Raw genomic sequence first — 27,916 nt, 5'->3', positions numbered from 1 at the left:
CATATACTAAATACACCTGATTTTTGATATATGAGGTGCTGAATATGAGCTATAATGTTATATTTGACACCTCATATGCTGAATACACCTGATTTTTTATATATGAGGTATCGAATATAAGCTACAATGCTATATTCTACACATGTGCCAAATGTAGTTGAGTCATATTTTTTCAACGTACGGTGTATTGAAAGTTAATTTTCGATAAATAAGATATTAAATACGGATACTAAAATTATAAATACAATAATATATTATCTATTTTGATAAATACGATAACTTAATTTTAGATTTTAGCCTCTCTAATTCTCACCCGTCTGCGTACCGTGCTTTTACTGTTGTGCTGCACAGACCTGGTCCTGAGTTTACAAAGCACGCTCTAGATTTGATGCTCCATACCAGATACAGGTTCGAGAGTTCGTGTCGTCTTTTTTGATCGGAACACACCTTGAACAGTCAACCTTTGGACCATTGTTCAGTTGTTTGGACCATGATTTTTATCCCAGTAAAAGCATGGACTAATGGTCTATGGAGCTGTAATTAATCAACAAGAAGTGGGAGATTTGACTTGACCCAACAATAATTTCATTTCCTAGTTTCTGCGATGAAGCTGCCGGGCAGTGCGGATCCAAATCCTCTTACTTTGTGAGGGGTGTAGTCAGGAAGAAAAGTATTTTGTGAGAGGCGTTACAGGATTTGCAGTGATTCATACGTACTGTATTGTAGCACTGAATCTTATTCATCCGTTTATGATCCAACTGATAACAGCGGAGCGAAGACTCCGCGTGAAGTCAGGGATAATCGTCCCGGGCAGTGCGCGTCAGCGTCACTGTCACTATCGCTCTAAACGCTTGGACATTTCCAATCGCTTGCTCCTCCGGTCCTCCCTACCTCTCCCCTGTTCGACCAGCCTGGCCAGCCCAATACCCTCCTCCTCTGGTCCGGAATCTCCTCCTCTCCCTCGAGCCAAGACCAGATTCACAGCCTCGATTGCCAAATATCTCAGCAATTGCACAGGAGAAGTGAAGACGCCATGGGAGAGGGAGGTGAGTTATGCTGCCTTGATTAGCTTCTTCTCCACCGCTCTCTGCAATCGATAACCAAGAAAGTGGAGGAACCAGCCCGGAATCGCTGAAAAGATGCGGTCTTTGCGGCAAAAGCGCGGAGATTTTGCCCTCCTCTGCTTCTTCTTCTTGCTCCTCCCGCTGCTGTCCCATGGCGCCGACATGCCTTTGGGATCGACCCTTTCGCCGGGTAACTCGGCGTCGTGGTCTTCTCCCAACAACACCTTCTCGCTCTCCCTAACGGCGTCCCCAACCTCCCCGTCCCTCTTCGTCGCCGCCATCACCTACGCCGGCGGCGTCCCCGTCTGGTCCGCCGGTGCAGGCACGACCGTTGACTCTGGGGGCTCGCTCCGCCTATCGTCCATCGGCGACCTCCAGCTCGTCAACGGATCCGGCGCCGTCCTCTGGTCGTCCAACACTGGCGGCCAGGGCGTCACGGCGGCGGCCCTCCAGGAGAGCGGCAACCTCGTGCTCAAGAGCTCGACGACCACCCTGTGGCAGTCGTTCGACCACCCTACGGACACGGTGGTCATGTCGCAGAACTTCACCTCCGGGATGAACCTGACCTCCGGCCCCTATGTCTTCGCCGTCGACAAGAACACCGGCAACCTCACGCTCAAGTGGACCATCGGCACCACCGTGACGTACTTCAACAAGGGCTACAACACGTCGTTCACGGCGAACAAGACGCTGAGCTCCCCGACGCTGACGATGCAGACCAACGGCATCGTGTCGCTGACCGACGGCACGCTGAGCTCCCCTGTGGTCGTGGCGTACAGTAGCAACTACGGCGAGAGCGGCGACATGATGCGGTTCGTGCGGCTGGACTCGGACGGCAACTTCCGCGCCTACACCGCGTCGCGCGGCAGCAACGCGGCAACGGAGCAGTGGTCGGCGGTAGCGGACCAGTGCCAGGTGTTCGGCTACTGCGGCAACATGGGCGTGTGCAGCTACAACGGCACGTCGCCGGTGTGCGGGTGCCCGTCGGAGAACTTCCAGCTCAACGACCCCTCCGACCCCCTCAAAGGCTGCAAGCGCAAGGTCGACCTCCAGAACTGCCCCGGTAACTCTACCATGCTCCAGCTCGACAACACGCAGTTCCTCACCTACCCGCCGGAGATCACCACCGAGCAGTTCTTCGTCGGCATCACGGCCTGCCGCCTCAATTGCCTCTCCGGCAGCTCCTGCGTGGCGTCCACCGCGCTCTCCGACGGCTCGGGCCTCTGCTTCCTCAAGGTCTCCAACTTCGTCAGCGCTTACCAATCGGCGGCGCTGCCGAGCACGTCCTTCGTCAAGGTCTGCTTCCCCGGGATACCCAACCCGCCCCTCGGCTCCACGGTCGCGTCCTCGCGCGGCGGCTCCGGCGTCCGCAGTTGGATCGTCGCCGTCGTCGTGCTGGGCGCGGTGGCCGGGCTGGTCCTGTGCGAGTGGGCGCTGTGGTGGTTCTTCTGCCGGCACAGCCCCAAGTACGGGCCGGCGTCGGCGCAGTACGCACTGCTGGAGTACGCGTCGGGTGCGCCGGTGCAGTTCTCGTACCGCGAGATGCAGCGGTCGACCAAGGGGTTCAAAGAGAAGCTGGGCGTCGGTGGGTTCGGCACCGTGTACCGCGGCGTGCTGGCGAACCGGACGGTGGTGGCGGTGAAGCAGCTGGAGGGGATCGAGCAGGGGGAGAAGCAGTTCCGGATGGAGGTGGCCACCATCAGCAGCACGCACCACCTCAATCTCGTCCGCCTCATCGGCTTCTGCTCCGAGGGCCGCCACCGCCTGCTCGTCTACGAGTTCATGAAGAACGGATCGCTCGACGCCTTCCTATTCGGGGACGCACCGGGGGGCAAGATGCTGTGGCCCGCGCGCTTCGCCGTCGCCGTCGGCACCGCGCGTGGCATCACCTACCTGCACGAGGAGTGCCGCGATTGCATCGTGCACTGCGATATCAAGCCCGAGAACATCCTCCTCGACGAGCACTACAACGCCAAGGTCTCCGACTTCGGGCTCGCCAAGCTCGTCAACCCCAAGGACCACCGGCACCGCACGCTCTCTAGCGTACGCGGCACCAGGGGCTACCTGGCGCCGGAATGGCTCGCCAACCTGCCCATCACGGCCAAGTCCGACGTCTACAGCTACGGCATGGTCCTGCTGGAGATCGTCAGCGGCCACCGGAACTTTGACATCTCGGAGGAGACCGGCCGGAAGAAGTTCTCCATCTGGGCCTACGAGGAGTACGAGAAGGGCAATGTTGCCGGCATCATTGACAAGAAGCTCCCCAGGGAAGACATTGACATGGTTCAGGTGGAGCGCGCGCTCCAGGTGAGCTTTTGGTGCATCCAGGAGCAGCCGGCGCAGCGCCCTTCCATGGGGAAAGTGGTACAGATGCTGGAAGGTATCATGGACCTGGAGAGGCCGCCGCCACCAAAGTCGTCCGACAGTTTCTTGAGCGTGACCACGGGCAGTGGCAGTGGCAGTCGCAGTGGTGTCAGCACGAGCATGGTCTCGACGATTGCTTCATCGGCACCGGTTGCGCCTACCACATCGCCGAATTTGGAGCAGGAAATGGCATTGAGCCGCTCGGCGTCGGCTAGGAACCGTGACCGAGTGGCGCGGTCGCTGCTGTCCCCGCAGCCGTACATGACAATGTAAAATCATCCATGGAAGATCCTCTCCTGAGGTGAATAGCGCTGAAACATGCAGAATGCCAGCTCCTATGCTCCATTGAAAGGAAGAAAATGGGCAGATTATGGAGCAGTTAGGGAATTGATAGGCTTGCTACAACATCTCGTTGATCTTGTTTCGGTCGTAACAAGGAGGCATCCCCAGAGTACAACAAACGTGGTCTTAACTGCTAGTGAGATTTTCCATACTTTGTAGGTGCACGTATGTCTGATGAGCTTAATACTGCAATATGTAACTGTAAGTAGCAAAAAGTAGATCGAGCTCGAAATTATGCATTGCAATTTGTACAAATAATTGAAATGAGGCAACATATTGTGGCATAGACGGCAGTTTTGTTTCAATAAATTGATTCTGGATCATGTCTGAACTCCAGATTAGTACTTCGAGGCTCACAGGGCTTCAAGTGTTTCTGAATTTTTATCCAATTAGTTCTGTTTTTTCAGGAAGGAAAGATCGAAGCAACTCACACAGATTAGATAGGTCGCATCATACTGTCGATCTGTTAAGACTGTCACTACTACGGTCCTGTTTATTTTAGTTTATTGATGACTTTTAAAGTCAAAGCTGAAACAAACATGTTATTTTATTATTGGTTTTTAAAAAATTGAAAACTATTTTATAATAAAATGAATTAAAAGTTGATAAGCTAGTTGAAAGGTTTTTCTGATTTTTAGTATACTGAGAACTTAAAAAATTCTTATAAAAATCAAAAGAAGCTTAAAAAAACTCATTAGTTTTAGATGTGCTAAACAGGGCTGTACTCTGCAAGTCTCCTGGCTTTTCATGTGGGGGCAATTCATTGGCATTTAGAAAAGACCAAATTGCATAAAACCACGGATTTTAGGACAAACGTGGTGTAAAACCATCACTTTTAACCATATCAAATATCTAAATATGGTGTATATATGCATAAATAGTATACCATATACGGATAAGGTATGTTATGTGCATGCTTAATAATTTTGGATATTACGAAACCAAATCTACGGTACCTGATACTCTCGAAGATCTAGTAGACACATACTAAAAAAGTCTTGATTGGTTACCCAACTCGAGAACAACGACAAGATAGAAGACGGTACAAAACCCCTATATAAGGTGGGGACCTAGACCCCCGAAGGGAGACACATAGTGACAATCCAACACATAGTGACTGACACGGCCACAATTGTAACATGGGCCACCGGAGCCACCTGTCACACTCCCCTGAGATATTGTAGGTCTTGAAAGCTGTCCTTGCAGAGCAGAGAAGATGAGCATCGCACTATCCACATTGGTCGTGGAGCAGTCAAAGTCGATATGTGAGATGGAGGATGTTGACTCTCTATTCATGTACGTTGAGAGCTCACGCCCATGGAAGATGACAAAACCCTCTTGCACTTCTTCTCCTCCAGGTGGTTCTTCAGCATGAACTCAACCATGAGGGAGGTGCTCACCAGCCTATTGAAGTCGCCGAACTCATGAGCCGACAAGCAAGCAGTCTTGCATCTTGGAAGAGAGACCATTCACAAAGCGGCATTGCTTCCGCTCATCGGTGTTGACCTCTTCCGACGCATACTGTGCCAGGTGATTGAACACCTGCACATACTCCATCACCAACCTGCCTTCCTACTTGAGGTTCAGAAACTCCCGCCTTTTGATCTCCAAAATCCCATTGGAAATGTGATAATCATGGAAGGCTTGGCAGAATTCCGTCTAAGACACGCTGTCGTTAGCGTTGCATGGCCAAAATGTTGGACCACCATGCGCCAGCAGCACCCTGAAGTTAATGGGCGGCGAAGAGAGCCTTCTCGTGGTCCTCACATCGGAGTAGTGTGAGCTTCTGCTCAATGGTTCGGAGCCAGTGGTCGGCATTGAGAGGTTCCTCAGCCTGCGTGAAGGTGGGCGCCTGAGTCCTAAGGAAATCCGAGAAGTCATCCTAGCGTTCAGCTCTACCTCCTCCTTAAGGGTCGTGTTACGCACGAGAGCTTCGAGGAGAGCCATCTGAGCTTGACGGTTTTGTTCAATTTGCATCAAGACATCCGTCATACTCGACAGTGAATGCGGTACAGGATTAGTCTCATTGGAACCCTCAAGAAGATCTCTGTAACACTCGATTTTAAAGGAACAAAACTAGGTACAATACATGTATGCCAGGATCAAGTTTCATGCATTTGTTACATCATCAGCGTATCATTACAATGTCATTATTACAATAACATCATAACTTATTAAAAAAGGATCCGAGGGTGTAGAAGAAAAACATAGCAAAAAGGAAATCTCTAGCGCCAGAGGGTCTTCCATCTTCTACATGCATCAACCGAGAGCACACCAGCTTAGAAAAGGAGCTCCGTGTCGAAGTCATCTCCATCGAAGGATATAGCTTCATTGACGGCTTCTGAACAGCAGTAGAATGCAAGAAAAGGGGAGCAATGGGTGTGAGTACATAATGTACTACACAAGTGAAGGGAAAGTATGATATGGGGCTTAAGTCAAGAAAAGGCTAGATACTGGTGTACTGCACTAAGAAACATTAACCTATAAATGTAACAACAGGCATCCTAATTACTAAGTGTGAAGACGCAACTATATCAAGAAGAACAACTCATCGGATTCCATCTGACTACCAATACTCACTAGGTAATTCCATTACCCAGCTACCCGACCAACCATACTAGAACCCTGATCCCGACTAATCAAGAAGGAGTCCAAGCCGCTTTGACCGTGAGCATGGCTGATCAATCAATTTTATATTTTTAGTTTTTATACTAGTCTTTTCCTTATTCCTTTTTTGGCTGCCTCGAGTAATTACTCGAGGATCGTGCATCTAATGGCTTGTTTAGTTGAGATTTCAGGAACTAACAGATATCCGATAAGTGATCTTCGAGGATAATAATAACACTTTCTAATTAGTTTTGCATCTACTTATGCTAAATCTATTTCATCAATAAGAAAATAGCAGGTAATACCATAGTAGACAAGCAAAATAATAGTAGTGTTTACAGACATCCCCAGAGTATGGATTAAATCTAAATGTATTGAGTCCCGCAACCAAAGTAAGTAGAATGGAATTAAGTAGATGTACGAAAGACGAGAGAAGAACCCGGGGGGGGGGGGGGATACTCCTTAATGTCATATACTGGGTGCTCGAGGCTCCAACAATTGACAGCAACGGCAGTTGGGGAGTTTCAAGAAGACCAATGAGCTCCGCGTCGAAAGAGATCGATCGGGTCAACTAGCAACCTCTTGGAAATGATTCGCCTTCCAACACGGACTATCAGCTAGAAGGACTACCTTCGCTTTCGCTGTCGGATAGGCTAAGCCCAAAAGCTCAACGAAATCAGGGATCAAAGGTTTGATGCTTTCCATAATTTTTGTTGCCTCCTCTATAGGGCATCCAAAACATGTTGTCACCATCAAGGTGTCGAGATTGGGATCATAGCTCTTGAGGAGACCAAGCATTGTTTTGGAATTGAAGGAGGCCGATTGGGTCATGCGGTCTAGGGTCTGCTCCTCTAGCTCTTGGAGCGTTATAACTGCAGCTCCCCGACTGGCAATCGTAGTGTCTCGATCAGCCTCTAATTTCTTTGAAATTTTGGCCATTGCATCCTGATCGGCTTCCGCCTTCTTCAAAGCATCGGTCATGGCTTTTCGGTCAATTCTGACCTGCTTTAGGTCACCGTGGAGCTTTCCCAGATATTTGTCCTTATTCTTGATGGTCTTTGATTGCTCATTAATGAGGGCATTTTTGTCCTTAATTATGAACTCGAGAACTGGAAAGAATAGACAGGGATTGGTTAGTAGTTACTCAATGAATGAATCACTTACTGGTGATCAAGGGGAGCACTATCGTTCTATTGTTGCCAAGCGAGAGGCAAACTCCATATCCTTTTCCATTTGGCAGTTGATGTGGTCGATTTCCGAATACCGGGCCTTGGCAGCAACCACCTGGGCACCTATAGCCTTAATGAGGTCCTCCAGAGCCACAAAAGGGTCTTCTATTGAGGTTGATGCTAACACCTTAGTCTTGTTGGTTTGTAGGCTTGACCAGAGACATCCACTGAGGATTTCTCTGCTCGAGGAGACGGTGATGAAATAATTGTGGAGGCTAAAGTCGGTCAATGACCGGTTCGCTTGTGATTTGCTCCTTTGACTTCTCCAGAAGTGGCAAACTAAGACAATTCCGCTTTGGAACACGTTTCTATGGCACCTCGATCGGCGTGAAAGGCAGAGTGATGATATCGTGCGAATCTCTGGACGCATTGAATGCGTCTATACCTATCGGTTCAAATTTTGAAATGTTTTTTTTAACTCTACTAGGAATCGGGTGTTGACTAATTGAGCTTTTAGTCTTTCCTTGAGCTTCGAGTGCGGTTAACAGCAGGGCGCTTGACCCAATTGTGTTTTCACTCAGTACTTGGAATAAGATCTGTTCTTACTCGATTCTCTCGACTGTAAGCCTGAACCACCTTATTCGACCAGGCTTAGACTTGGTAGTACTCGAGTGAGAAATTGCAAAAACCCTTCCTCCCGAGCAGAGTTAGGGGGCTACTATCGAATATCTAACTATGGGGTATATACGTATAAAAAATATACTATATATGGATAAGGTATGTTGTGTGCATGCTTAACAACTTAGGATATTACAAAACCGAATTTATGGTACCTGATACTCTCAGAGATCTAGTAGGCACATACTAGGAACGTCTCGATTGATTACCGAACTCAAAAACAACTAGCATCCCACCCGGATTTATCTGATCGTTTTTAGTAGACAAGATGAATGACTCCCTATCGACTGAGATAGGAGATGGTACAAAACCCCTATATAAGGCGGGGACCCAGACCCCCAAAGGGAGGCTCTCTTTCCAGAGGAACATAATTCATCTGCAACTCGACGCAAGCACTAGAGCCACAAGAGATACTTGGTGACTTCGTCATTAGTCTAGTTTAGATCTCATCTACTCCTTGTAATAGATCTAGACACATTACCTATACTCGAGTGAATACAGATACATCATTAACCACACAGAACGTAGTGTATTACTCATATCAGGGGCCTGAACCTGTATACATCGCGCGTGCCTCGTCTCTCGTTCGATTCCTAGATCAGACAATCCCGTTATTCTTACGGATATATTGTCAGAGAAAAACCCTCGACAAACCACAACTATTCGAGTAGTTATTTCAGAAAACCATGATTTTGTCTAGGAAACGTTACCTAATAGGTGGGCCCCACTTGTCGGTCACACTAGCAGGTGAACCCACCTGTCAGCCTTTTTTTCTTTCTCTCCCCTCCTTTCCTTTTTCTTTCCTGGTGTCGTGCCTCCAGCGCGCGCTGGCGTTGGAGTTCACCAGCACGTTGGGTGGCCACATGGGGGCAGGCGCGTGCATGTGTGCCAGCCCACGTGCGGCAGTGACGATGACCGTGGTGCGCTGGTGCCATGACAACGAAGGGTGGGCAACGGCATCGACTGAGGACCCTATCGAGGCTGGTGGCGCCAGTGGGGGCGCGCTCGACGAGGAGGATGCACTTACCTGGGTCCTTGGAGAGTCCAACAAGCGCGGTGAGGTCGGGGTGTGGTGGCATGGCGAGCGAGCAGACTGAGGCGGGGAATCGGCACCCACCTGGGTCGCCGAGGATAAGGTGCGGGTGCATGTGCTTGGCGGCCTTCTTGGATGTTGCCGCGCACATGGCGAAGTGCCTCCCCTACCCCCTCTTTCCTTCCCCGGCCATGGTATGAACCCACTGCCGCTCTCTTCCAATTTGCCCAGCACTCCGAGCCACCGCCCAAATTGGAGTCATCTTCCTCTTCTCCCCTCCCCTGTTCCCCTCCTAGTGCATGTGCTCGTCACGCCGTCGCCAAGATCGGTCGTGAGCGTCTTCCGTCGTTGTGCTCGTCTGCCAGGGCCACCGTCACACGTGCACGCCTTCAATCAACACGTTAGGGCTACCCTGGACTTGCCACCTGAGCCAACCACCTCCGCTTCAACCTCTCCAAGGCACCTCTACTCGCCCTCCGTCAGCGTCGAGTTCGCGTGTTGGAGCTCACTCCTTGTCACGCTACCCCTCTGCTGCCAGCCCCCTCCATGGCTTGCCGTCTTTGGGAAACCCCACCAGAGAGTTCCCTAACCTGAGGAAGAGCCCATGCTCCTGCCTCCTTCCCTCACCGGAGCCGCCGCTATCGTTGGCCACTGCCGCTGCCTCGAACTGTGCCAACGCCAGCACGCACTAGAGGCATGACACCAGCAAAGAAAAAGGAAAGGACGGGGGAGATATAAAAGAGGGTTGATATGAGGTCCGCCTGCTAGTGTGGTCGACAAGTGGGGGTCACCTGTCAGGTAACGTTTTCTAGACGAAATCAGACGGAATCATGGTTTTCTGAAACAACTACCCGAATACTTGTGGTTAAGTGGAAAAAAAATTAAAAGTGGTGGTTTTACACCACGTGTGCCCCAAAGTTCGTGGTTTTGTGTAATCTGCCCTTTAGAAAATGGCAAATTCAGCACACAGCTGGAATTCTTTATAGAAAATGTCGAGGATCTTTCAGCAAACATCGCCATCAGTTTTTTATGTCGTTAGATGCTTGGGGTCCATGAGCACATTCCTGGATCAAGATGCATTAAAACCTTGCAAAGGGAAAGGCCTGCATCCCGATCCCGTGCCATCCGTGTAAACCATTAACTGAACAAACATGTGATTAAGGCTTGTGTTGGGTCTTGTTTAGTACCACTTGATTTATGAATTACGAGGGTACAGCTGTTCTTGTACTCCTTGTGCTTTCAGCAGCAGTGTCTGAAGAAAAGCTGTCGAGGACTTGTGATCGCATCCACGGCACCTACATTCAGGACGAGGATCTGATTGGAACGTACAAATTGCAAAGCCATCGCCCACAGTGTGTGTTTAATTAAGAGAAGGAAAGATTAGGTCCAGTCCTTTTAGTAATTACAGAACGCTTCGTCATGCACGTGCTATGAGAAATGCTGTCGTACGCGAACAAACAGGAATCTTTTGCGCAAGTTGTACGGTCTTTTCCCAGTTATCGATGGGTTTGCTCGAAATATGTCAGGATGGGGAATTGGGGAGTCACATCGCTGCACAGCTCGGTTCAATTCGGTGCCACTAGGGACTTCTCGTTGGGAGGCCTGGGGATCGGAGTGTCGTTTGCAACTGGTACGAGTCACTCCAGGTTGATCATACCTTTGTTGTTCCGAGAGGGTTTTATTTCTTTATTTGTCATTTTACAAAAATGAGACACAGAAATGGCCCCATAGTGTAGTGGTTAGCACTCCAGACTTTGAATCTGGCGACCTGGGTTCGAATCCCGGTGGGACCTTTTTGTTTCTTTTTTTTAGCGAAGCCACAGATCAATGACTAATCCAGTCTGCTGTCTGTAGCAGCTTCTTTAAGACCGCAAATTATTTTTGACACATAAAAGTAAACTACCATGTCCCTTTAATAAGGAACGCCTTATCGGTACATTGCCCTTTCTTGCCCACTTTTCATCTTTCTCCAGCTTCCCCTAGGGTCCTGCCATCATTTGTTACAGTAGACTTCACAAACCTACAGCATACGCAGTCCACTTGTCGTCTTGATCCCGCAAAGCAGCGAGCTGCGAGTGTAACTGTGCTGACTGAAGCTACTGAAAGCTAACCTTCTCTTTTCTGTCAAAATAAGCCAGGTCAACTGACACCATTTACATGTAGGGGGCCAACTTGTGAACAAGATTTTAACCCAACGATGACGACCTTTAGAACGGACGATGAAAAGAGAGGCTGACTCGACAGAACCGGTACACGGACTGGACTGGAAACCAAAGGCCGCTTAGTGACTTGTTTTCGCCGACGGTTCTAGATATGTAGTAGCTAGTGGCTGAGTAAGGACCAAGAATCATGACAAATGAAAACCTGTTGGTACCTCCAGAATGTGTTAGTTCAATGTTGGTCCGTGCATTGCATTTCTCTGTACACAATTTACAGTGTGATTGGCGGAATTATTTGCAGATCGTCTCCAAAAGAAGAATGGAATAGTGAACCATGAGAGAGCGTTGCATTCCCAGAGTTTAGGTTTAGCATTCCACCCAGTTGACATCCAAATCCTTCAGCTTCAGAAGCCATTTCTGGGCGTCTAGGGGCATGTTGGCTTTATGTGGTTTGATTCCCAGCTTCTTTGTCGTGCCAGATGGTGGTTCGGACTGCTTCTCATCATCCGAGTCAGCATGCCTTCTAGGTCGTCGTAGTTCAAGAGAAAGAAGGCGTGAAACCTCCTGCACCCCACCCCATTTCTCCAATGCCCGAGCAATGTCGTAACGCCCTACCAATAATAAAAAGCAAGAAAATCATTTGAAAAGCCAGATAAGGAACTTCCACCACACCAATTTTAACTTGCACATCTGACCTGACAATGGGAAACAATCTTCAATTTTCAAGTAATGATGGTGTTAAGCAACTAAAGAAATTTGTGCTAGAGTGAGTAATCCTACGATACTAAGCAACAATAGCATGGTAAAATTGTGTGAAAATAATGCGGTGACAGGCTACATATATTTTTTGACCATACAAAAGTTCTCCAGATTAAGTGGCCACGAGCAGTAGGATCAACTCAAATATACGATCAATCTTGGACTGAACTTAGTAACTGATCCAGAATTCCAGACAGAAGTAATCAAGTACCTGCTCTCTCAAAAGATTTTCTACTTGGCATATAAGAAGGGTCCATCCCCCAATTCTTCTGGAATCGCCTGATCTGTAGATAGTGGTCATTGTTAACTTGAGACAATAAGCTGAACATGTCAGAAGTTGAATAAAGCATATCATAGTTACAAAATTCAATGAATGAAGTGCTTATAGTCAAGGGTATAATAGTCAAGGGTATTACGATAATCTCCTAGTCTAGGGTTTCCCTCATGTACTCTATATATTACCCCCATGGGCTACCATTGAATACAAGTTGCTATTCCTTACACTTATTATCATTCTTACTAGCAATCTCTGGGGGCAATTTTTAACTCTTTCTGTTTGCAATATATGATACTAAATTATTCACAGCTCAAAAGATTGTTATGCTTGTAGCCTTGTACTTGGATGCAGTGGTGGACCCATAGGCTGGTCTACTAGGGATCCATGTGTCCCGCTTGTTGGGTTAGAGGGTGTCACATGGACTGCTACATATGATGATTCACTCGAAAATGAAAATTCCTAGGAGGAAAATTTAACCGGTATCCTATGCACCCTGTGGACACAGGTGGATCCACCCCTGCTAGGATGGATATCTAACACGCACAGGAGGGTGCTAAAGATATTTAGTCTTACCTCTTCTTGCAAGTTCTCCATATTATCCCAATAACCTTTTGGTTTTCGGTTTTTGTAAGAAAGGGAAAGGTTCATTATGCTGGCAATCTTCCGGAACCCACCCATCCGTGTTATTGCCTTCTCAATATCCACCCTTCCATGTGACCGAAGATGCTTTCTCTTAGGCATGAACCCATCCTGACCATAGTTTGCAATGAAATTCTCAAGCTCAGATTTCAGGACCTCAATGTCCTTCTGCAAGCCTGGGATTTTTGGTCTCTGCTTCATAGAACTGGAGGAGCAAGATACAGATGCTTGCTCTGACTGCCTGCTTTCTGCATAATTGATAGCAGCAATGTCTGGGTTTGTAGGTGCATCAGAATAAGTTGTGGAGTTGCTACCCTCAGCTCCAGCCTTTTCAATATAATCACGGATTGCACACAAGTTTGATGGAAGATCTTCATATATGACCTGAAATAGATTGAAGAAAACAAACAGTTTGCTGGGATCTCTCTAAAGACGATAAAATTTCACCAAAGCATTCAGTAGAAAATATCATCAAGGCACCGCCTACAATTAATTCAAAGACAAACACGCAAAAATCACAACAGCCTATTGTTAAAAAGAAGTAAAGAGTGTCGGAAATCACGATGATAACTCTTTGGTGTCCTAGCTATCCTGAAATAATAATATATAAACAAAAAGGAGGCCTTTTCACTTGCACTTTGGTGTCATACCCACTAGACACCCTAAAAAAAATATTACAGTGAACACTCTTTAGTAAAGTGACCATGATATTTGAATGGTGAAGATACCGCGTAAATTGTAATTTGGATACTTGAGATGTCTAAGCTACCAAGAAATTGGAAAAGCAATTCCTGTTAGGTTATTCAGAAATAACCAAATATGACACTGTTTTTTGAAACAACCAAATATGGAACTTAATATAGTTGGTATAAACTTAGAATACCAGAATCTCCCAATTCCCCGTTTTCAATTTCATGAAACCTTTGATTCAAAGAACTGAACTTCCGTCGAAATTGTCTCTAAACTAATACGATTTCAGAAGGCATGAAGTATACAACCCAGAATCACGTAAAGCACTAGTATAATTATTATCAGTAATAACCAAAACATGTTCCGTTATTACTTTTACGTTTTTACTATTACTAGTACCTTTATTTATTATTGTTTTATCATCATCTTTTTAGTTGGATCTTATAGGTTTCATCTCTAGCCTACCCCAACTTGCTTGGGACAAAAGGCTTTGTTGTTGTAATAACCAAAAAAGAAGATAGGTTGCACATCAAAGCCTACCTTAATCCAATGGCGGACCCAGAACAAAAATGTCCAGGTGTCCCACTTGTTAAGCTAGAGGTTCGGGTGTCCTATTTGTTGGACTATGGAGTGTCATATGGGCCTGATACATATGATATATAACTGGAAAACGAAAAATTACCCGGTGTCCTATGCACCCCCTAGCCTCAACGTGGGTCCGCTCCTGCTTTAATCATCACTTAAGCTATTCTTTATAACAAGTGATAAGTTACATGAATATAAATTTTCCTATACGGCTATACCTCTTCAAGGATGGACTCGGAGAGAAAGGTGTCCTTATGCATCTTAGTCTCAACCATGTACTTCAAAAGGGTGTGCCGATCTCCAAGTTGTTCTAAGCGCCATTTCCCTTTAAAAGAGTTGAAATCACCCTCAACTTGTTCAAAGCTGATCTCTTGCTCAAGTTTTTCGCGAAGATCCATAACAACACGGGCATGAAGAACCATATAAAGAAGGCCTTTGCAACCCTCCTAGAAAAAGGATTTGGAAAGTTACAATACATGCAAAAGATCACAAAAACTATCAGACTGAATCATATAACCTTTTTTTTCAAGAAAAGCACAGCTATTTTTTTTTTTTGGGCAAACCTAAGACAGGCAATAAAAAAAAGTGCGTTGCTATATGGTGTTGTAAAAACAGTTAATGATTTCCAACCTCCGGCATCAATGCTAATTAGAAACCACAAAATATGACAGGAAAGAAAGAAAACATAACCACAGCTCCTACCTGCAGTATGCGGACCTTGTTATTATCACGAAGAACAATCCTACTGATAGCCAGGTTTGGTATGAATCTACCAAATAGCTTTTGTTAGATCATGCTTATGTAATAAAGTAGACTGAGAACTCCAAAGATTTAAATAAGGTAGAACTACTTACTCAGGCAAATTCTCATATGCCGTGAGAACATTCCATACCTCTCGAACTGGTGCTTTCACAGTGATACTAGCAAAAACACACCTGTGAGCCCCCTCATGTTCCTTCATGCACACCATATCACAGGAGAAGCCAAAATATTTAGTGCCCTTTCCTTGATGGTTACGAATCCATTGGGTAATGATGTAAGTCTAGTAAATTACCAAGAGGCCATCAAATCTTCGAAGATGGATCTCGTCTACTACACAAGGCCTATCAATTCTGCAGACATTTCCATATACACCCCATTTGCCATTCAACTCAGAAGAAGGTGAAGCAAGCACACTACTAACACCAGAAGCGGGATGTGCTTCTTTGAACTTACTTGAAGAAACGGCATCAGTCTCAATTGTCGTACTGTGGAAGTTAAGTTGAGAAGAAGTAGTCAAGTCCGCACCAGAAAATGTTCTTGAACCACATCTTTGATTTTCTAAATAAATCTTTTCAGCTCTACAGGCCAAGGCTCGGAGATTCACAGGAAGATCAGACCTTATAATCCTCTCAAGAAATATTGCCGGAAAGTTAAATCTTGGTATAACATTAACTTCATACAGCAAAATTGCACTAGAGGACCTGCTAGAAAACAAAAACAAAATAGGCCATATTAAATTTAGTCTCTGCTCAATAGAGTTACAGACCTCTTAAGGATCCATGAAATGAAGGGAAATTGTTTCAACTTTGGGGCATCATGTGGATGCAAAGATAAGCTAATGGCATGCAAAAAAGCTGGATGTTCATCAAAGGAAAAGCCTTAAATAACGCAGCAAATAAGATGCATCTACAAATATCTTTATTAATTGACTTCCTGTCCCAATTATCCTCAGAAAAAAATAATAACCATAAGATGCCTACCTTGGACCAGATCTGATGGACCATTTTCCTTCAAACTTCTTGAAGTCGCCGTCTACCATTGAGAAATGGAGTTCTCGCCCGTTAATCTGAAAGCAGAATTATTAACAAATAATCGAGTGAGGCGATGTAGCTTGATAGACTAGAAAAAGAGGGAGATCCTTCATCATTTTCAAATTAGCTAAATATAACTCGTACAACTAAGAAATGTATAAGAGAGACACAATAGCACAGCTCCACAACAAGAAGAACAACACATGCTGAAACAACAGAATCAAATGCTAACTAAATGCATTCACGCTTCATGGCCAGATCAATTGGTCATCTACGTACAATTGATCCCGCATGTTCGGTCAAAAAAACCACCTACTACATTTCATATTACATCATTAGCAATGACAAATGCAACTTCTGAAATGCGGTTAAGTTCGTTCTTCAATGCAACATAGCAATTATATATATATATACGAAGTTAAGGTGCGACAGCACGTACGGAATCGGGGACTTCCTGGAGATCCAACACGACGCGCGCCTCGATGTGCCAGTACAACGCGCGTTGCAGGCCTCTCTGCTCCAGCCATATCCGCCCTTTGTGCGGGCACGGAATCCTCCCACTGCAAGCACGAACAAATCACCCAATTTTTTTTCCCAATTAGACACCTTAAACCGCACAAATTCGCATCACAATTCGCAAGAGACAAACTGAGACGAGACACTGGCGGTGTGAGAAAAATGCGGACCTGTGGACAAGGTTGGGGATGAAGTCGGCGAGGCGCTCGTAGTCGGTGATGACCCGCCACAGGGTGTCGACGTCGGCGGCCACGGCCACGGACGCGAGCACCCGCCGCTCGCGCCACGACACCACGTCCACGTCGCACTGCACGCTGTGCGCCGCGCGCCCCTCCGCTCTCGCGCTGCCACCTCCGTGGTAATGGTGGTGGTGGTCGGCGCCCCAGTGGTCCCCTGTGGCAGCGGCCGCCGCCGCGGAGACGGCGCGGCCGGAAGGGCCCCGCGAGAGAGCCGCCGCTGCACGGGGAGGCGCGCGAGGACTAAGGTTCGCGCATGGGCTCGGTGTTCGCCGGAGGAAGGAGGCGGCGGGCGAGGCGAGAGCTCTCATCGCGCGTGCGTGCGGGCGCGAGAGTGTACTGGCCGCTTGGGAGTCGTGCCGAGGGAGGAGGAGGACGAGGCCAGTGAGCCGTTGTTACTCTCTCTCTCTCTCTCTGTTTCGAAGGAAGTTTAGAGTCTCTGGCTCATGGGGCCCATAATTATGGTCCCGCATGTCAGTGGGTTGCTGCTGGTCGATGGCGACGAGGGATAGTTTCTGTTGCGATGTGGGAGAGGAATGGTGGGAAGGTGAAGAGGCAGCGTAGCCACTCGTGGCGTGTGGGAGCAGGGCCCACGCGTCAGATGTCTTTTGGTTCGATGAATCTGCTGTGGGGTCGCGATGTCAGTGTGTGTAACCCAGCGCCCATGTGGTGGGTGGGCTCCGGGACGACGTGGCCCGTGCTTCGCCTCCCGTGCGAAAAAAATCCGCGCACAAGCCCGATCAGTGGGCCAGGCCAGCCATCCCGTTAGGCGATTACACAGTAGCTCGGCTCGGCTCATGAGGCTAACGAGGAAAACCCGTGCTTTTTTATTTTTATATTTTTTAATATAAAAATTTATTTAAATATACTCCGGATAAAAAGATTTAAAAAATAGACCCCGACGGTAAGCGGTCGCTGAAGGGGCGGTAAGACCCTGTCCATGAACAGTACCAGCTGTGAACAGTACTCCAAATTTCACTTTCTTTTCCATTTTATCTGTCCACAATAGTGATGTTTTGTTGCTACAAAAATTCTAAAACTTTTTGTACGTGTTACATAATCCATGTGCAACCCATTTTAATTGAAGTTACTCAAAAATCATGTGTAGAATTTAAACTAAAATTCTCCAAAAAAATACTACTTTTATAACTTCTAACAATTATTAGTACCTCAAATAAATTTCTAAAAATCTGATAAAATTCACTAATATTCTTCTTATGTGATGTGATAATTTCTAAAATTATTTTCAGTCCTATATTATAAGGTAAAAAAGTGAGTTTCTTTGTAATGCACCATTTATATGTATTTTTATAATTTCATATGATATTCTTCTTTTAACTTAATTTGAATTCAAACATATATAAACCTAGTGCTGAAAATAATTTTAGAAATTATCACATCACATAATAAGAATATTAGTGAATTTTACCAGATTTTTAGAAATTTATTTGAGGCACTAACAATTGTTAGAAGTTATAAAAGTAGCTTTTGTGGAGAATTTTAGTTTAAATTCTACACATGATTTTTTGGGTAAATTCAATTAAATGGGTTGCACATGGATTATGTAACATGTACAAAAAGTTTTAGAATTTTTTAGCAACAGAACATCACTATTAAATAAGGGAGAAATTGAAATTCAGAGTACTGTTCACAGCGGGTATTGTTCATGGGCGGGGGCTTACCGCACCTTCAGAGGGTTGTAAGGCCTACCCGCCCCCTAAGAGGGTGGTAAGCTACGGGCCAAGCTTACCGCTCTCTTATGGGGCGGTAAGGGCCTAACCGCTCTGTAAGAGAGCGGTAGGCGTCTATTTTTTAAATCTTTTCATCCGAAGTATATTTAAATAAATTTTTATATTAAAAATATAAAAAAAAAACTCAGGAAAACCCTGCCTCAGTTGGCTCGTTAATCTGCAATGTAAACACTAGACCAACTTCAGCAGCTCACAAGCCTCATATTTTCGTGCTATGTTGATAGCGTGCTCGGCTCTTGATTCGCACGATTCGTTACTAATAGGCGCTCGGCTTGTTAAGCTACCAAGAAAAAAAAATCATCTTGGCTTGGCTTGTCAATTTTGCAAGCCGAGATCAAGCTATGCCCATAACAAATGGAGCATGTAAAACGTAATAGCTAGTATTGATGGAAAAATGCAAGACTATTAAGTATAAAAAATACGTTGAGGCTTGTCTTTATCTAAAAAGAGTGAAATTAACAAACGGTTCTTAAACTTGTTCCGCATTCTCATCTAGGTCTATGAACTCTCAAAATGTAGATTGAGGTCCCTAAATGTGCTAAATGTATCACGCGGGGGCTAAAACCCCTTTACCCATTTTGGCTACTACTGATGTAGATGCTGACAAGGCACGGTGACAAGATATATTGTAGTATTTTCCTTTTTTAACCCAATTTTTGATGTGAAATCCCCTTCCTTCTTTCTCGACACTTCAATCCCCTCTCCAACATCTTATTCTCTGGGACCTCACTGTCGATGGTGCCCTCTTTACTCATTCCCTCCCTCCAGCCCTATCGTCACATCCCTCGAGCCTAAGATGCTCGCCTTTCCTTGATGCTAGTTGCAGCATTGGCCTACGGAGGAGGCTAGGATGGTGGTGACCAATGTGAGGACTCTCGAGTTGTTTCTTCCTACCCATCCTCATGCTGCTCCTTTAGTAGTTCCCAGACGGAGAAAACATCTCACAATGCATCGCCATGAGTTGGATTTAGGCACCAGCTTGCGCATCACAATGGAAGCTCTTGGATCCGGTTGGGCGTACGAGAAAGAGAGAGTAGTTGACTTTGGGGATAGCCATGGTCGCCTCATCGCCGTTGGATAGAGTGGAGAGAGAGGGCATGGGAAAAGGGAATGAGAGAGAGTCCAAGATGTCCTTGTTGTCACAAGTCAACATGCCACGTAGACGAGTCAATGCTGACTAGGATGTTTTGGACCTTGCGTGGTTTAATTAGCAAGTTTAAGAGGATAAATCTGTATTCTGAGAGTTTATGAACTTGAATGAGAATGCGAGACAAGCTTAGGGACTGCTTGTGAAAATCACTCATCTCTACTCTATAAAATATAAGTTAGTTCTCATGTCAGTTCTTCCTGTACTCTTTTTTCATCTAATAAAAATACTAAAATTTGAATTATTTTTCCACTTTTGCCATCCATCATCGTCCTGCAGCCTCCCCGTTTTGTTACCGGCTACGTATATGGGATCAGTTTTACTAATAAAAATAAATGAAGAAATTATGAGGGAAAATTAATGGATAATCTTTTTCTCTTTTTTCCGATCACATATGAGATCAAATTACAACATCGCTCTTGACGTATTCATTCAACAACACTCACATGATACATCCACATCTCCACATTTAATGTTTGTGTTTGATATCACCACGTTCAATATTTGTATTTTTGTTGTAATGAATGATCACTTAGCTAGTATAAAAAGAAATGTCGAGGCTTGTGCCATGGTATTCGTAGTCTTTGCAAGACATTATGGCCATTTGATTTGTCGAAAGTCAGTGGACTTTCTTTAGGGGAAAATTGTTGGACCACCGATTTATTTTTTTGATAAAGAGCGGATTTTTATCATTCAAACATAAGTAGCTTTATAAGGGTCAAAGTCACCCCAGGAAGCTGATCGTAATGACTTCAGAACTGGGCATTATCGATAGTGAAAGATATGATTACATCTGAAAGATGCAGCAGGCCTATCAGGTAGGTTTCAAGCCTTTCTAGCTAAGTCGTGTGAAGTCTTGTTAATTTCTTTTCGAATCTTGTGAACTTCAAACTAAATTCTATTGTTGTTGTTAAAAATCTAAGCTAGAATCGGTCTCAAATTCCAATGACCTGGTGTAGTGATAATATCTACTTTCTAAAGAGTTGTCACCAATGTTTGATTATCTGAAATATATGTCACTTGATTGCCTGGTATTTTGCAGGTCTGAAGGAGGTGCGCGGATAAAAGACGAGGAGGGAACGCCAGGAAGGAATGACTGGAATGACCAACATTGATTGCCTGGTGTTACACAGGTTGTTGAATAGTAGATATAGAGATACTACTTCATCAGCAGGAGTTGCAGAGAAAGATACAAATATTCTGATTGTGTGCCGATAGATCAATGGGTGGTTAGTAGGGTTGATTGTATTGCCTCTGTGGTCGGTGGTTAGTAGGATTAGTTCCAGTGAGCCGCGTTTGTGGCGAGTAGCTTGGCTGGTCTTTTTTGTTGTATTTGTACATGGTTCTATGTTCGGCGGGTTTCTTTTGAAGTCGGGGCCTAACAAAAATGTTCTTTTCTAAATAAAAAAATCCCAGAACATAGAGTCATATATAACAGTATGACTAACTTAAGTGCTCGTGCTTTGCAATATTAGATACAGTAACATGTAAGTATAAACTAAAGATATAAAAAATATGGATACGTTACGAGAGCACTGCCGAACAAATACGTCAGAGTAATGCCATAGTTTGATTTCATATTAGATCCGGAAAAAGAGAAGCAGATTATCTACTAATTTCTTTATTTATTTTTATGAGTAAATCAAGTCATATATCCGTAACCGGTAACAAGTTAGGGAGCTGAAGAACGAGGGTGGATAGCAAAAGTGAATAAATTATTCAAATTTTAGAGATTTTTATTAGATAGGAAGAGAGTTGAGGGAAGATGTGATGCAGTAACGATTACCATATCCGCTCTCTCGCTTCTCAATAGATACTAATGTATTCTGCCCATCGAGGTTTGGAGCTTTACAGATGTACCATCACTTCCTCGAGTTTCACTGAAACGCAGATATGGTGAGACACCCGCAGAAATTGTTCCCACAACAGTTTATTAAGATCTCCCATAAAAAAGAACAGCTTATTACTGTTAGCCTTGGGTGCTGATGCTCTCGCCACCTCCTTTCTTCATTGCAGTTCACCGACGGGTGCTTCATTCAGCCACAAGAAATGAATGAAATCATACAGCTTAGCACTGACGCTTACCTGTTCAGGAACACGGGTATACAGTAAAATGTGAGCTACGAGCAAATTGTCAAGTTTGTAACATTAATAACATCCAGATCAGGAGTAAAAGGACCTTGTAAGGTGTTGGGTTCAGCCTCCTCATATGGTCTGGCCTCTTTCGGTCCAGATGATGCATGCACCGAGTCCCAATCTCATGGATGGATGGTAGCTCCTCCCGTGGTTTGGCTTCACCAATGGAAACATAGTACAGTTTGATATCATTGACTCTCGCCTTGAGTACTCAACATTGATCCATCTAACAATTTAAACTAGACTAAACCACAACATATATTTAGCTGATGCAAGCGTAATGATTTCCTACAACTATTGTGATACTGTTGTTAAGATAGCAGTGCACTATACCTATTGGCAGAAACTCTATTCTATATTCGGTTGTGGTGATTAGCATCATAATTGCAATGACAAGAAGTTATTTTTTGGTAATGCCAATATTAACATCTTATCATATTGCCTGTCACAAAATGTTGACTAGGTTGCAATTGTCACCATTATTTCTTCTCACCTGGTTTTAGCAAATGCAACTACTTAAAGTTTTAGCCACTTTGTCATTATTTCTAGTGTCTGGAACACATTAGCTGTAGGTCTATACCTGTCAGTGTTATGTAAATATGCTTCATGATAGGCAACTAGCATGGTAAAAGACGCATATGCACGGACAGATAAGGTAATGAATAATATGTTGAAGTTACAAAGATGGATGCTCATACATGAATTTCCAGACCAGTAGCATTTCAATAATTCCTCAACATGCTGAGGTACCACGTATGCTCTCTTGGATTCATTGAAAGGGTGACGACACAGCAGCCTTTCACCAATCTATCAAGGAATGGGAAAATGACAAAATCCACCAGCTGAATATGGCATACAAATCACAACTGAAAGAACATGCATGTGCTAGGCAGCCTAGAAATTTGAAGTGAAATATTTTTTTTTTATGCAAGCTCAATGCTTATAGGTATTAAAATAGATATTGTTGACATTTGGGCCTGGCTTATCTTCTCCAATCATTATATCAACCAACGGATATCCTTCCTTGCCATACAATCTGTAGCATTTTTTCTTACATGGTATCGATACCTGGAGCAGACAACTACAATTTCAGTCTTTTTGGATGCATCAAAGACAGCTAAACTTGTTTTTTGCTGTGAAGTACTAATGACATACATGCCTTTGTGACATCTTCAGAAACTTTTATGCGAGGCTGTTTGTTAATTTCAATAAAGTTGAATACACAACCAAGCGTTGCTTGTGCATAGCACGTAACCAGGTAGGTGCCAATGCCAAATGCATCTACCTCATGGCCCTACATAAAAATGTCAATAACTATGCATAGACTGAAATGCCAAATGTGATTTACAGTGAGCACATGCATATTCATCACAGCCTTGTACATCTGAGCCTGCTTCTGCACAGACATGTGTTGTGCTGGATTCAGCACAACAACGAATTAAGCAGAGGATTTCCAGCAGCAGGTTTAATGCCACCAGCAACCCACATGATAACAGGTATTTTGATGTAATTCTTTTGTTCTAGTTAGTACCAGGACCATGCGGTTCCAGTCCACATTGGATATTTGTGCTAGTCAGTAGCCGGACTTAATACAAGTAAGCACATACTGGTTGATTAATGTTGTCAGACCATCAGATAACACAAATCATTACAACAAAATTCCAAATGTAACAACGCACAAAATCTCCAGGCCACTTAAAAAAGAGAAATCTACACACTACAACATCACCAACCATTTTGAATTGACACTCTGAAGGACAGATTACCTGCTTGGTCAGGGCATCAATAGTTTCTTCATTAAGATCATTGCTGGCTGTAATATCCATTTTTCCAAAGCCAGCAACCGTAAATTCTTTTTCAATTGCATGGAAGAACTTGCGGGTCTCAACAGATAGGTATGCTAAATCACCAGAGTCTAACCTAATTCCAACGGCCTTATATCTGCAACGAAAAACCTCTGTAGATGCCACCAATGATAATGCTTATCACTAATACTTTCTTTGCAACACTTATCAATCACTAATAGATCCCAATGTCAAGTAAATAAAGTATCTGGAGAGCGAAAAGATCTACGAAGTATCTGTGCATCACATGTTTCTGCTACTTCTTTTCTTAAAATATGATAGCAAGCCAAATTTAGTCAGACTTATCAAGTGCAATAAAGAGTTCTTAGAATCATTCGTTGTTGAAATATCAAAGCAACTAACACTCGCATGCAAGCCTGCAGTCCTAAAGTTCAGCAATACAGTAACAGAAAAACAATGCACTTAGGGCAGAAAATTCCTAAAGCAAAAAGGTACGAGATCATGCGCTGGTGTTGGTGCTGTTGGTGCTTACGCCCATAATGCTTGTTAGGGAGAAAGTTCCTGACTAATTGAATTTACATATTGCAGACGAAGTGCGTGAATGGCACTAAATATTCATGAGATCAGTTCTAGGACAACTAGTTAGGCAACAATGAACTTCAAAACTGCAGCTTTTTGTGTACAATGGAAGGAATGTAAGAAGAAGATAAGTTTACTTATGTAGAAAGTACAAGCAAACTTTCTAAAGGAGACATATACAAAGTGAGAAAAGTCCCTTTTATCTTTGTGTTATTCTTCAGTATAACAGAAGCCAGTTGGGCAAATAAGAACCAAGTATCAAGAGAAAGAGCTGATACCAAATTATCCCATATCATTGAGGGCTAAAGCAACAGCACAGAAGTTTGGCACTCCACTTCTCATGACCTAGCAATGGCATGTACTAAAATATCAGCTATGCTCAGATTGTATGATGTGTTAATTCTATCAAGGTCATCCCTAAACATTCACTTTGTCTAGCAAGCCAAAGTTGGAGATAAATGATCACAGCACTAGCGGATATCAATATATGCGAGTTCGATGCCCATAATGTAATCCAGAATAAGAAGGAAATCAGGATGCCATGGAGAGTTTGATCGCAAGAAATCATTTCAGTGTCCACAATGTTTGACCAGCTCACGAGAAAATCCATTAAACAGAAGAAAGATCGTTTTGGGCATACCACAGAAAACATAAAGATAAAATTGCTGACTGATCAACTTACATCATATGTGTCAACCAAGGCCAGGAAGGAATTTGGAAATGCCAATGCATATGACGTGAATGCGGCCAACTCACTTTGACTTGTTTCGCCAAAGGTACCAAGCAATGAACTAGAATCCTGAGAATAACATAATGATAGATCTTGACCAGTGAACAGTTGAAAAAAATTACTAACTAGAAGTTTTGTAACTTCAAAATACGGGGGAAAATATCTCTTGTAACTTGTGAGAAGAAAAAAATCACAAATAAGTGCACATGAAATATCATAATTCAGCTTGCTTTTTCAAAGATGAGTAGGTACTAATTAATCTGTAACATGAGCTACAGAATTAACAAAAGGGCTGGTATTTATCATCACACCTGAATCCTGATCAGCCAGTTCTGCACCAGAGAAACAAAACCCTCACATTTGTTTGAACCGCCAGAACTAGTAAGTGTTTTGTCAGTGATTTCATCAAGACCCTGCAGAAGGATACTACATTAGAGCAGAAGACCACTGGAACAAAATAGAGTAGCTTTAGTTTCTCATCCAAAACAAAAATTCAATCACATAGTTGCAAGGTTCATGGAATAATATCTCATTGGCCACCATGAAGCATTCGATCCCTGACTGCACCTTCTACATTTGCCTTATAGACAATTTTAAAAACCAACCCTGATGCGTCTTGGTTGGGTGAACACTGTGCAACCTAGACTCACATACGGGCAAAATGTGCAAGATGGAGCCTTATCTTCAGACTTTATTAGATACTTCCCGCCCACACTATTTTGTATTTGAATATGAAGGGGGGTAGTCCCTGACAGATCATCTGGGTTATCAAATGCAATATGGTCATCTAGGTTATCAAATGCAAGCCAACTAGGAAATTTTGGCCCAAATATGCAAACTAACTAAATGGGCTCATCCATTCTCGAGCTATCAAATGGTAGGTTAATCCTGGAATTCCGCAAACGGGAAACGGAGGACCTATGGAAGAAAGCATGCTTGCAATATCTGAATTCTGATAACCAAAATCTGTGCATTACTAAAGAAGCATTAGATCTAGCCACAAAAGCAGAATAATTAGAACAGGAATGATGTTCCATATTTCTAATATTACTAAATGGCATCCAGATAACTCCCAAAAATGCCAGAAATTTAATCATTCACAAAGCAAGCCTGGAAGAACAAGAAGTCACCACTAACCAGGAAAGAACTCACAAATGCATGTGAATGAGTCCCACGTATTGGTATCCCAAACAATCTTCCTGCTGCAACATTGCTGTTCAGGTAGATATCATATTATTATTATGATGACCATTGTTTTTCCTTCCTAGTAAAGTTATTACATACTTTTCTAGCATTGTTGGGTCAAGTATACCAACTGAGTTAGAAATTTAGAATATCTATTACATCCTTATGGTCTATCATATATGACAATATGCTACATGTTACTATTCTAGACAATTTCTTTAGGTTAAACTCAGTAGCAGAAAAAATCAAGGTTAGGCAGACAAATACCCGGAAGAGTGCAGAAAAAAAGAACTCTAATACAAGTCAGAGCATAGAGAATTGTACAGTTACAGCACTGCGTTTATTGAGTGAGCAAACCAGACATTATTGCATCAAAGCCGCCCATATAACAATATCTCGATGCACTAATTCCTCCATCAGCCCCCTGATATATGAGTATTTATAGGTCTATCATAAAAAGGTTAAGGTATGAGCAGGACAAACAGAATGAATAGTAAGACCCACTTGAGCCCGTCGAAGTTCAAATTCAAGTAAATTTTTTGACTTTCCTGCTACAAGCCGGTGCCTTGCAGCATTTGTGGTAACCAGAGAAGCATAGTTGACCAGACATAGAAATGGAGTTTCAAGAAGCTGGACAACCTGGGACAAACATCGAAATGTAAAAATACTGGAATATCAATGCACGTTAGACAAAATGTCAATCTGCAACAGCTACTGCGGTCAAATTTTTACTTGCTAACTTACTCCTGGTACTTACTGCAACAGGTCCTTCGATTCTCATCAGCGGAACTTTAGGGAACACAACATAACCCTCAGGGATGGCATAAACCTCAACATCTGAGCAGTCAATTGAACTGAGGTACCCAAAGAAGCCATCCTACCAAAAGGGGAAAATAACATAAATTAGTTGGTCGCCAGACAAACATGAAGAGAATTATCATAATACGAAATGGGCATAAATGAGAATGTTAACGACAACTAAAAATGTCTTTTAGGTTTTGTTTGCTCATGGGGCACTTAATTAACAATTAGTATGTTCATTTAGATCGATATATCAATTCATGCATGAGCATAACTGTATAGAAAGCAGAATTTGCCCATAACAAGATCCAGGGTTTTTCTATAATATTGGCAATCCCACCTCACATGTAGGCATGACAGACCGCAAAAAATTGATCTCATCCTCTGTGAACTTGAAGTTCGCAATTAATCTTATACACTCCTCAAGGCCACCGAAGATGGTGAACTCACCACCAAATGGATTTTTCTGGAAGCAAAGATCAAAGCTGAAACCATTGAAGTCCACAATAAGTGCAGGTATAGGAGAGTAAGACTTAATACTGCCATAACGTCTCATGCAGTCATACTAGAAAATCTGAACAAACTATTACACACTTGTAAACCTACACTGCATTAATAAATACCTCCTACAGAAAATGTCGTCCTTCGTGCGAATGGTCTCCCTTTGGAAACCTACACTTGCAGATTCAAATGGTTTCTGTATAGCGAGTCGTCAAATTACAGAGCAGAGATCACATTTGCTCAGAATTAATCGTAAGTTCGCCCACAATTTGATCGAGCTCTGGCACGATTTCACAAAAACCGGATCAAAAACTCGAAATGGTCACCCCGTTACTCCGAGGTATCGCCTAATTCAAGCTGGAGCAAAACT

The 27,916-nt window shown here is 44.0% G+C and overlaps 2 protein-coding genes, 1 non-coding gene and 1 pseudogene across 6 annotated transcripts; 2 read left to right on the top strand and 2 right to left on the bottom strand.

The window, feature by feature from the left end:
• The first annotated feature begins 828 nt into the window (after positions 1-828).
• LOC133913734 (G-type lectin S-receptor-like serine/threonine-protein kinase At1g34300) lies at positions 829-4,114 on the top strand. Its single transcript, XM_062356965.1, has one exon. The coding sequence runs from the start codon at positions 1,140-1,142 to the stop codon at positions 3,699-3,701; it is 2,562 nt and encodes an 853-aa protein (XP_062212949.1). The 5' UTR covers positions 829-1,139; the 3' UTR covers positions 3,702-4,114.
• A 6,864-nt stretch (positions 4,115-10,978) lies between these two features.
• TRNAQ-UUG (transfer RNA glutamine (anticodon UUG)) lies at positions 10,979-11,050 on the top strand. Its single transcript has one exon. It is a non-coding gene; the product is annotated as a tRNA-Gln (tRNA).
• A 591-nt stretch (positions 11,051-11,641) lies between these two features.
• LOC133913733 (uncharacterized) lies at positions 11,642-17,315 on the bottom strand. 4 transcript variants are annotated; one of them, XM_062356960.1, is made up of 10 exons: positions 16,846-17,313; positions 16,599-16,719; positions 16,109-16,194; positions 15,421-15,832; positions 15,221-15,321; positions 15,069-15,135; positions 14,585-14,812; positions 13,026-13,475; positions 12,387-12,459; positions 11,642-12,027 (listed from the first exon to the last, which is right to left on the bottom strand). In XM_062356960.1, exons 1-10 carry the CDS (start codon positions 17,220-17,222, stop codon positions 11,783-11,785), a joined length of 2,160 nt encoding a protein of 719 aa, XP_062212944.1. In that variant the 5' UTR covers positions 17,223-17,313; the 3' UTR covers positions 11,642-11,782. The 4 variants fall into 4 exon arrangements, with proteins under 4 accessions (XP_062212944.1, XP_062212946.1, XP_062212947.1 ...); XM_062356962.1 differs by having other exon boundaries at positions 15,421-15,829; XM_062356964.1 differs by having other exon boundaries at positions 11,886-12,027; positions 12,387-12,454; positions 16,846-17,315.
• Positions 17,316-21,816: 4,501 nt separating this feature from the next.
• LOC133910836 (nicotinate phosphoribosyltransferase 1-like) lies at positions 21,817-27,601 on the bottom strand (annotated as a pseudogene).
• Positions 27,602-27,916: the final 315 nt, after the last annotated feature.

This window comes from Phragmites australis, chromosome 3 (genome assembly GCF_958298935.1).
Source record: "Phragmites australis chromosome 3, lpPhrAust1.1, whole genome shotgun sequence".
In the NCBI taxonomy this organism is placed as follows: Eukaryota; Viridiplantae; Streptophyta; class Magnoliopsida; order Poales; family Poaceae; genus Phragmites; species Phragmites australis.
Note: the sequence above shows the minus strand (reverse complement) of the source record. Positions and strands in the feature narration are given on the sequence as shown.